Source organism: Mus caroli, chromosome 3 (genome assembly GCF_900094665.2).
Source record: "Mus caroli chromosome 3, CAROLI_EIJ_v1.1, whole genome shotgun sequence".
Classification (NCBI taxonomy): Eukaryota; Metazoa; Chordata; class Mammalia; order Rodentia; family Muridae; genus Mus; species Mus caroli.
Genome location: NC_034572.1, coordinates 91,609,858 through 91,620,889, shown reverse-complemented (window position 1 = coordinate 91,620,889; position 11,032 = coordinate 91,609,858). Strand labels below are relative to the sequence as shown.

Here is an 11,032-nt window from a genome sequence, read left to right as displayed (position 1 = left end):
GAAAGAAAGAAAGAAAGAAAGAAAGAAAGAAAGAAAGAAAGAAAGAAAGAAAGAAAGAAAGAATCCACTGTCTCAGGCTGGTGGCTGTGAATGTATTGGTGGTCACGTGCTTGCCTAGCCCGGATTTTGTCTGACCCAGCACTGCATAAGGAAGGGTGCAGTGTACAGCCGCATATCTGGGTGGACTGCATTGGCCTCAGCAGTTTCTCCGGGGGTTCTCTGGGGCGGTGGGGTGGGGTGGGGGGTTTGGCACTGTCTTCACAGCGGTTGTTCAAGTGGAGATGGGATGACTCTTGTACTGGGGCTGTGGAGCTGACGGGCACCAGTTAGAGGGCTGAAATACAGAACTCTGACAGAATATCAGCCGAGATTCTACAGCTTCTCGTCCCTGGAGAGTAGTTAGGAAAGTCTGTGTTTTGGACTCTGGCTTGACCCTATCTTGAAACAAGAAAGAAAAGCCTACATAAGTTACCATGACATAAGAAGGGCCAGTCATGCCATACGTTTTAGGATGCTGCTGTCTAGGCCAGTCATGCCATACATTGTAGGATTCTGCTGTCCAGACAGCAGGCAGCATCCAGATGGGGTAGGGCTGAGCCTGGTCCTCCGTAACAGCCTGTGCTCCTTGGTGGCCGCTCACTTGCTGGTAGCATGACTGCCTTGCCTTACTCCTGCAGTTGGCCTTGGTTGTGGCTCAGCACCGTGATCGCACCAATGTCCTGTCTGGCATTAAGATGGCAGCCCTAGAAGAGGGCCTGAAGAAGATATTTTTAGCAGCAAAGAAAAAGAAAGGTAAGCCGTCCCTCTGTGCTAAGCTTGAGAGGAACTTCCGTCCAGACATATGCTGTGACTTTGGAAGGGAGGCACGAAATGTCAAGACTCCCCTTGATGTGCTTGGTAAAATCAAACCAGGGGTCGCACCCACGTCATTTTGTTCCTACATAGCCCTTCCCTTTGTGGGCTGTGTCTGTCCGCTGGGCATTGTTGTCATGGTTACAAAGCAGTCCTTCGCTTCCTCACCTGTCGGTCCAAGCCCAGTGTGTCTCAGTGTTTGTGGAATTCCTTGACTTTTGGGAGCATTTACCCATCAGTCAGAATCTGTGCCCATCCCATCCGTTTACTTCGAGAACCTGTGGGTTCTTGTGTTCAACAGAAAATCTTTCCCCGTCTTCCATGTCGATGTTAGGGCTGGTTCTTCTTCCCGGCCCCAGGCTCCCAGAAGGCTCCGCCACATGGCTGGTCACCTGTGCTCAGGTACCACATGTCTGTCTCCTCACGTCTTCCCAGCTAATCTTTCCACCTGGCTCTGTCTCAGAATTCTCTCTCCCGTGTCCTGTCCAAGCCATCGGCCACCAGATGTATTATTGGCAGGCGCCATATCCTCACAGACATCAGATACTCTCTCTACACTTCTGTTTCCTACACAGAATAGTTTTGACATTGTAATTGTATGCTTTGCATGAAACCATCAATAATTATTTTCTCCTGTATATATTTTGATTTTATCATGATATCTCTTCATAATTATCATATGATTATCATAATCTTTTCTTTTCAATAGCAAGCGTTCATCTTCCACGAATTGGACATGCTACAAAGGGTTTTAACTGGTATGGTACCGAAAGACTTATCCGGAAACATTTGGCTACACGAGGCATCCCAACTTACATGTATCCTTTTGTGGTCTGATTATACATATTTCAAAGAACGAGGAAAGTCGTGCTGCTTTTCCCAGTATTGCTATTTAATCCAAGGCTGTCTTCTGTCACGTCCTTCACTCTGTCCCTCTTCAATGAGACATAACTAAGAGACACTTTCTAGCTTTTATGATCCAGAGTACACACTCAACACCCAAGAAAATAAATACACCCAAGCATTTCTGGGTGCATAGAAACAGATTAAGACAAGGCTCAGCAACATGCTTGCTTCAGAGCTTGATGGCCTAAGCTCTGTCCCCAGCTGCATGGTAGAAGGAAGGAGAGAGCTGACTCCTGTAAGTTGTCTTCTGACCTCCACACATGCACCACACACACACACACACACACACATATACAAACACATACATAAATATATTTAATAAGTTGGGGTTTTTTTTCTCAGTAAAATAAGATATATGGAAGCTGGGTATGGTGGCATTTGTCTTTAATTCCAGCGCTCAGGAGGCAGAGATAGGCAGCTCTGAGTTTGGGGACAGCCAGTGGTACACAGAGAAAGTCTGTCTTGAAAAATAAATAAATTAATAATAATAATAATAATATAATACCAGGGGAGAGTCAATAGTACATTTGATAACATCTTGTCATTTCCCTCGAGGCCCTTCAGGTCTATAGTAGAGGCCTAATTCTAAGCACCTAATTAATTCTGTTCACTGAAGTTAACTTAAACAAGTCAGCTCTTTTGTTTTAGAGCCTTTCTGATATACTATTCTTTGTGTTTTGTTTTAATTACAGTGCTAGAATTGAACCCAGAGTCTTACACGTGCCAGGAAAGCACACTCCCACTGAGCTACACCACCACCCTTTCTGATGGACTCTTTTTTTTTTTTTTTTTCTCGAGACAGGGTTTCTCTGTATAGCCCTGGCTGTCCTGGAACTCAGTCTGTAGACCATGCTGGCCTCAAACTCAGAAATCCACCTGCCTCTGCCTCCCAAGTGCTGGGATTAAAGGCGTTCGCCATCACCGCCTGGCTCTGATGGACTCTTAAGAGGCATGTGAAATCCATTGTGAGCATTAAGTCTCCATCTACATTCACTACAACACAATTTTTTTTCTCAAGACCTGGCTCTGTAGGCCAGCATTTTAAAACTGTAAGCTGTGTCCAAAAAAAAAAAAAAAAAAAAAAAAAAAATAGCTAGAAACAACAGGATTAACCTCTAGATTCTATATACAGAAAGTCTATCTTTTTACCTAGATCCTTACTGTGCATTCCCTGTGGTCCCTAAAGGATTTATGTCCCTATAAAGCCTTAATATAAAAGTCACATTTTATGTGCTTGTGCAGTGTCAGAAATTTACACCACATAACCATGACAGTCACGCGTTCTGACAATAGTAGAAGAGTTTCTGATCTGAAGAGAAGGCATGAAGCGTTTTGCAGTGATTATCCAAGCACCGGTAGTTTGGGTAAAGTTGAGTTACAGTGAGATGTGTTTTCCTTAACCATCTCTGCAGATACTACTTTCCCAGAAGTAAGGCCCGCCATTCACAGCCTGCATCCTCCACCTCAGCACCACTGGTTCCTTAGCAACCAGCCCAGCGTTGGGTCCAGTTTCCAGCAGCCAGTTAGATTCTTGCTCCCAGACTGACTGTTAGTTTTCAGGAAACAAGGCTATCTTTGGTCATACTCTCTGCTCTGGAATTTCTGGGCTAGTCTTTTCTGAATTCTAATTCTGTTCCTCTGGAAGTGTTAACTGTGATCCAGTACCTGTAATACAGGAACACACAATGTATATGGGGAAGCCCTTTGGCTTCAGATTGCCTACATTTGAATAATTATAAATTGCCTATTGTTAATGGTTATGTTGCTTTTTTTCTTACCCTCCACTAGAGTCTTGTACAGAATGCAGGACTGGCTGTGTGATTAGGGAGAGCTGAGGAAAGACAGGGCAGGGAGGCCTTGGGGGAAAGAAGCTACTTCAGCCAACTCATGCCTTCAAATTGAGCCCAGGGCAGAGGCTGGGCACAGGTTTTCCATGCATCCGCTCCAGTGGGGACCCCTGCCCGTCTTTATACTGCTCATGGGATCTTGCAGAAAGCTGATTGGCCTAGAGGCCTGCCAAGTGTGACTTTAGAAAACTCTGAGAATATCCTTTCCTCCACCTAGAAATCTAGTTTAGTTTCAGTATGTAGCTCCTAGCTGACATAGCATGACCTGTGAGCGGTACTGGAGAAGGCCTGGGACAGAGAACCGCTGGAAAAGGAAACCTTGGAGAGAAGGCCGTATAAGCTGTGGTTCATCACGTCTTGTATATGAAGCCTTGGCTTTCAACAGCTATCTTCAAGCTAAGAGTGGGTTCACATTAGGTGTCCATAAGTGGATGGGTGAAGAAAAGAAAGTGCAGTATATTACAGGAATACAACATTATTCAGCCATAGGGAAGAATGAAATTTTATCATTTTCAGCCAAGTGGAAGGGACTGGAGGTTTACTTAATAAAGTAAACAGTACACAAGAAGGTGAGTACATTATTCTCTGTCTGTCAGGGGCAGAAGCTACGGAATACCATCCTAAAAGTGGAATCATGATTACCGACATGAGGGGATATGCAGCTGAATCTGATCAGTGCACCCTATCTACATGTATGTAAACGGCACATGAGCTCCAGTTAGCATGCCAGCTAATGTGTGCTGCGGTAAAAAATAAATAGCTCTGTTAATCCCACAGATGTAAGGAGAAAGACCACCAACCCAAATTATGTCCAAATCAGGTCAAGCTTTATTTGTGTCCGTGGGAGCTAGCTGGCAGCTGTCTTTCCCTAGGGTGGGGCTCAAGAGATCAACGCTGGGTGGCTCAATCCTAAGCCACCTTTGTAGGGCAAAACTTCAGGGTCAGGGGTTTTGCATGCAAGCGCCTTCTGGGAACATATAACCCCAGGGAGTGGATTTACAGATAAACTGCCAGGTCAAAGTCGGAATCAGAAACTTAAGTTTTATAGTAAAGAGAAACCTAACTGAGCTAGTGTATCCAAATGTCTCCTGATTACAAAATGGAGATAGGCTGGTTCCTCATATGCCTTATAGGTATCTATTAGCATATTGGTCTATCTGTAAGTTCCCTAGGAACCAAGGACTTTGAGAAAGATCATTCCTTACTCCTTTTCCACATCATATGAAACAATTTGGGGCACACAAGTGCTAGTTGAAATGCAAACTTTATATGCCCCAGTACAGGGGAACACCAGGGCCAAAAAAATGGGAATGGGTGGGTAGGGAAGTAGGGGGGAGGGTATGGAGGACTTTTGGAATAGCATTGGAAATGTAATTGAGGAAAAGGTGTAATAAAAAAAAAAAAGAAAATCATAAAGGAATACAACTGTAATGTTAACAGAATAAGTATTTATTTTTCTTCTCTTATAATATCTGTGAATTAAACATATTTAAATACAAAAAAAAAAGGAAATGGTATGGAAATGACTAGCCCCTAATTTGAGAAAAGCCTTAGGCCTCTGCCATCACTAATAAACTGGAAATGGATTACATACTTAAGAATAAAATCTGAAAATAGAGAAACTTGATCCCTTGACTAGCAATCGCCACTTAAAACTTCTCCCTGTATTTCATTAACATATCAATGTCATTAAGTACAGATTCATAATCATGCTAAGAATAGATGGCCAGACAACCCAGTAGAAGTCACACCAGGTAATAGTGCTAGTTACAAGGTAGAGCTTAGCTGAAATCTCATTCCAGGAAGAAATGGTGGTTAAAGTGAAGGACATTCACCAGCCAGAAAGTGAGCTGCCATCGCTTTATTTCTAAAGGTCTATACTCACAAGTTGTCTTTTTCATTAAAACTTTAATTACAAAATTAAAAGAATTTAATTTCTCATTTTCTTTCCAGTAATACCTCAATATATGTGTTTCTATATTTAGTTTTCATTTCACACACACAAAGACATACATACATATTCATAGACACACACTCCCACATGGATGCCTGCACACACTCTAGCACACACATGCATAAACACGTTGACCTGCACCCACACACGTACACTCTTACACACACATGCACCCACACATGTGCACTCTTACACATGTGCACCCACACACGTGCACTCTTACACACACGTTCACCCGCACACATGTACTCTTACACGTGCACCCATACATGTGCACTCTTACACGTGCACCCACACACGTACACTCTTACACACACATGCACTCTTACACACACGTGCACCCACACACGTGCACTCTTACACACACACATGCACTCTTACACACATGTGCACTCACGCACTCCTCATGCATGAAGGTTTTACTTTTGCTTCCCCGACAGGATACCAGTGACTTCTGAGTCACGAAATCCAGAGAGTGTTAATTTTTGAGTTTCACCATGACCTCCCAGCAGAGTTCATTTCTGTGACTATTTCTTAACCTGTTGAACCACTCCTGTTTTAGCTTCTATGATAAGATACTTTTCTGTGACAAAATAGTCTCAGTTTTTTACCATGCTTACTTTTTTTTTTTTAAATGTCACACTTTTTCCTCCAGTATATTAGCTTCCAGGAGATCCTGTGATCAAATGTCACAGGTTAGATGGTTTAAACAACGGTCAGTCACAAGTCCAAGATCAAGGTATTGTCAGATTTGGCTACTGAGTGACATTTGTCACACCGTAAGTGTTTCTGGTGTCCCTGTTCAATAAAATTATATCTGAGGATTTCTCAAACCTAAAGATATCCAAACAGGACGAATCCAAATAGACATGACCAGATAGGAACCTCTACATGGCATGTTACAGTCAATATATAAAAAATAAGCAAATAAAAACTACAGGGGCTATCAGAGGACAACGTCAACTCATGCATAAGCAAACGTCAGAGTAACAACCCTAAAAACCAGGAAAGCATGAGTTGGCATATTACAAACACTAAAAGTAAATAACTAACTTAATGAAGTTATCTTTTTTAATTGGTGGAGAAATAAAAATTAAAATATATTAAAATAAGCATTTGGGGCTTAAGTGTTGGTTTGGAGGTTAAGAGCACTGCTCTAGTCTTCTGGACTAGAATTTATTTCTCAGGACCTACATGATGGCTTGCATTTGTAACTCCAGTTCCAGAGAATCCAGTGTCCTTTTCTGGCCTCAGGCACCAAGCACATGTGAGGTGCATACAGACATGTATTCAGGCAAAACAGCATACACATACAATAATAATTATATAAGTTAAGGCAATTACTAAAGAAGTACTGTGTACAGAAGAAAAAGACAATTTCATTGATAGGAACGCAGAAAGGGAACATACATTACATGAGAAGAATGGACAGAGGATAGATGGGAAAGAAGCCCCTTCAACACAGCAAGTGAGAAACCCCCAATGCCAGAAGAAGAACCACTAATAAACCAGCCAGCTAGGACAAGCCACATGATCACCAGTAATGCAAATCTTTTTCAATAGTAACCTTGAATGCAAACACCCGTAACTCACAAAAGACACAGGTAGACTCAAAACACTAAATCCCATAGCATCATCGTCGATACTAAACTTGGGAAATGCACAAATACTTGGAGACTGAACAGTCTGCTTTTGAATGAACAGTGGGTCCTTGAAGAAGTCAAGAGAGAATTTTAAAAACTCCTAAAATCAAATGAAACACAGTCTACCAGATGCAACCAAGTCAGTCTCAAGAGAGAAGTTTATAGCTATAGGGTGATCAGAGAGATGTCAAATAAACTAGTGATACACCTCAGGCTGTAGTAAAGATTACGGCAGAAATGAATGAAACAGGGAATAAATGCATAGAATTAATCAAAGAGCTATTTGAGAAGATAAATGAGTGACAACCTGAGCTAAACTAACCAAAAGAGAGAGAAGATCCAAATGATTACATTTAGAAGTGAAAGGGCACTCGTAGGCTGCCTCCGGGACTCAGTGAGTGCTTGTTCTGTAAGTGGGAGAACTTAGATCCTCATCGCCCATGTAGAATGGCACCCAGATGTATGCTGGCAACACCATTGGGCTGTAGAGACAAGCAGGTCCAGAGAGTTCATTGGTCAGCCAGTCTAGCTTAAACCATTAACCATAGGATCATTGAGAAACCCTGTCTCAAGCCAATGAAGTAGGGAGCAATAGGGGAAGCTACCCAGTATTTGCTGTGTCCTTTGTGTGTGCATGGTCATCCATACCTTTATACCCCTCACATATTTTACTGAGATGTCTTCCCAGGGTGATGCAAACAATGTCTCACCTTCCTCCTAAGGTTCCAATGACAAACAGGTACAATTACACTAAGAAGCCAATGAATTTATTGGGCTTACAGAGCACAGTGAGGGGTTACTTACTGTGGGTGCCCACCATGCCACACCAGGCAGTCTTAATCTAGGAGGAATAATGGCTTCTCCATAGCCACATAGATAGAGCCCTTCTCCCCTAGTCATCTTCAGCCTGTATACTCTAGCGACATGTAATTAGAGCAGAGTTATGTACAACAGGTAGAAGGGGGCAACTAGACACTCATTTGAGGTTCTGGTGACCTCCCCTGCCCTTCTATGAGGGGAGTCAACAGTCACCAAGCCCAGTGGGGATAATCCTTTGCAAGTTAGCACAGCTGAAGTCCACATGATGGCAGCTGTTTGTCTTGTAGAACAACTGTACAACATACACTATATGAGAGAAGGGGTTGGGGAGAAAGAAAGGAAGAAGAAAGAAAAGGGAATATGGTTATAAACTAAGATTCCAAAGAGCTAGAAAAACCTAGGAACATAAAATTTTAAACACATGACCAATGGTTTGAGTTTGTTTTCTATTGCCATAGCAAAGACCATGACCAAAAACAACTTATGAAAGAAAGAGATTATTTGGGCTTACAGTTCCAGAAAGGTAAGAGTCCACTGTGGTTGGGAATCGGGGCAACAGGAAACAGAGAGCTGAGAGCTCATGTCTCAGACTGCAAACAGTAAGTCAAGAGCAAACGGAATGGTGCATAGCTGTTAAAACTTCAAAGCCTATGCCCAGTGCCATTCTTCCTCCAGCAAGCCTACACCTGAATCTAGCCAAACAGCATCACCAGGGGGATCCAAGCATTTAAACATCAAGGCCTGGGTGGGACATTCATGTTCAAACCACCACACCATCCAGAGCTAAAGCCAGAAAATTGAGACAGACTCCTAACTAGCAATGTGATTGGAGTAGTAGTTAAAAATCTCCCTAGAAAAAGAACTCAGGGGTGAATGTGGGCCTGGATACCAGTGGTTTTCCATGAATATCTCTGTCCAGGCCGGGTGCAAGGGTTCCAGCAAAGAGAGTGCAGGCAGGAAGACAAAGTCTCTGCCACGCCTTCCAGGTCTCTTGGTAACTCCCGGCAGCTCTGAACTGAGCGGACTATCCAGTGAGGAGTGTGGCAGAACCTCAGTGGCTCTTCGGGAGAGAAGATCTCTTCCCAAGTGTTACATACAGCTCTTGGAACAAAAGACTCAGACGAAGGAATAGCTCTTGAGTACTTTTAATTTCCTGAATGGATTTATATACAGTTCTGAGGGTGATTCAGGGTTCGACAGCAGGTACCTCACATTGGCTTGGACTGAGAGTTTGGGGGAAACCTCAAATTTGCATGTGGGAAGGCTTGCTGCTGTTCCTATATGACTGAAAGCCGCCTGCCTCTCCTGTGGGGGTTGTGGAAGTGGTAACTTTGACAGGAGCCAGGGGTCCAGGAGACATGAGGGAATGCCTTCCATCCCATGTAGGTGGAAATTACCACCCATTGGGTCCCACCGGGGTTCAAGTGGAGACCAGGCTGTCAGTGCATAGCCTGTTGCCCCACGGGTGAAGAGATTACTTGCTGAATTTTAGGAAAATATAAAACACTTCTTGAAATGGTCTACAAAACAGAAACAAGAATGAACACCTCCACATTCATTCTATAAAGTCAGCATTGCCCTGACATCAAAACCAGGTATCACAACATAACAACAACAACAACAACCCTACAGACCAATCTGATGAACACCTGAAAAAAATGCCAACAGAATGCTTGAAAACTGAGCTCAAGAACACATCGAGATCATACATCATGCCATGCTGACTCAATATATGCAAGGTAATAAATGTAATACAGCATGCTAATAGACCTACAGACAAAACTCTTATGATCATCTTGATGGATGCAGTAAATGCATTTGATAAAGTTCAGGAGAGCCTTCATGATATAAGTCATTGAAGAAAGTTGAAATTGATGGAGCGTACCACAACATAATAAAGGCTATATACAACAGGCATAGCCAATGTTATACTAAAGAAAACATCTTTTTTTTTTTTCTAAAAATCTAGAATGAGACAAAGGTACCCATTCTTTCTATTCTTACACAAAATATATTCAAACTCTGGCCAAAGCAATAAAACAAGAGAAATAGATAAAACAGATTTTAAAAAATGGAAAAGAAGTAAAAATATTCCTATTTGCAAATGACATAATTGTATACTTAAAAGACCTCACAGAGTCCAACAGAAGACTATTAGACTTCTTCCAGTGACGTTTTAGGATGTAAAAATCAACATCATTTTTATGTATATATATTAATTTGGCTACACACACATTTGCTGAGAAACCAGGGCAAATATCCCATTCACAATAGCTTCAAAAATATCAAGGAATATACCTAACCAGGGAGGTGGAAGACCCTACAATGAAAACATGAACACACTGGAAAAAAATTGATAAGACACTAGACTATGTCAAAAACTTCCTGGAGTGGCAGACTTAATATTATGAACATGGCTCTACTACCAAAGTCTATTACATTATGGATTTATTAAATCTATAGATTTAATGTAATCCCTATCAAAAATCTAGTGACATTCTTCATAAAGTCAGAGAAAACAATTCTAAAGTTCAAATGGAAGTACAGCCATAGGGATTTTAGGACTAGAAAGAGCAGTGCCAGAAGGCTCATAATACCTGATGTCAAATTGTACTTAGCAGGTTGTTGTGGTGCTTGGGAGGCAGAGGCAGACAATCTGAGTTTGAGGCCAACTTGGTCTACATAACAAGTTCCAGGCCAACCAGGGCTGCACGGTAAGACCATGTCTCCAAAACCAAACACAACTTACAGAGCCATAGTGACAAAGATAGTATATTAATGGAATAGAAATTAATATAGACATAATAGAGAAAATAAATACCCAGAAATAAACCCACATGACTGTGGCCACCTAATTTTTGACGAAGTTGCCAAAATGTGCTTGAAATAAGATAACCTATTAAATAAATGGTGCTTGCGACTCGCCAGCTACCCACAACACCCGCCACAGGATCTTAAGACTTCTGGTGAGTGGAACACAGCTTCTGCTCCAATCCAATTGCGCGCGGGAC

At 42.2% G+C, this 11,032-nt stretch overlaps 1 protein-coding gene across 5 annotated transcripts in view; it reads left to right on the top strand.

Moving 5' to 3' along the window:
- Positions 1-3,516, top strand: part of Chd1l (chromodomain helicase DNA binding protein 1 like) — a 55,114-nt gene extending 51,598 nt beyond the window's left edge. For 3 of the 5 annotated variants that reach the window (XM_029475104.1, XM_029475103.1, XM_029475102.1), the window contains exons 21-24: positions 678-792; positions 1,154-1,254; positions 1,562-1,670; positions 3,171-3,516. In XM_029475104.1, coding sequence (XP_029330964.1) covers positions 678-792; positions 1,154-1,254; positions 1,562-1,670; positions 3,171-3,304 — 459 coding nt within the window. In that variant the 3' untranslated portion in view covers positions 3,305-3,516. The remainder of the gene's footprint in view (positions 1-677; positions 793-1,153; positions 1,255-1,561; positions 1,671-3,170) is intronic. The other 2 variants (XM_021158318.1, XM_021158320.1) reach the window with 2 other exon arrangements.
- The last annotated feature ends 7,516 nt before the right edge of the window (positions 3,517-11,032 follow it).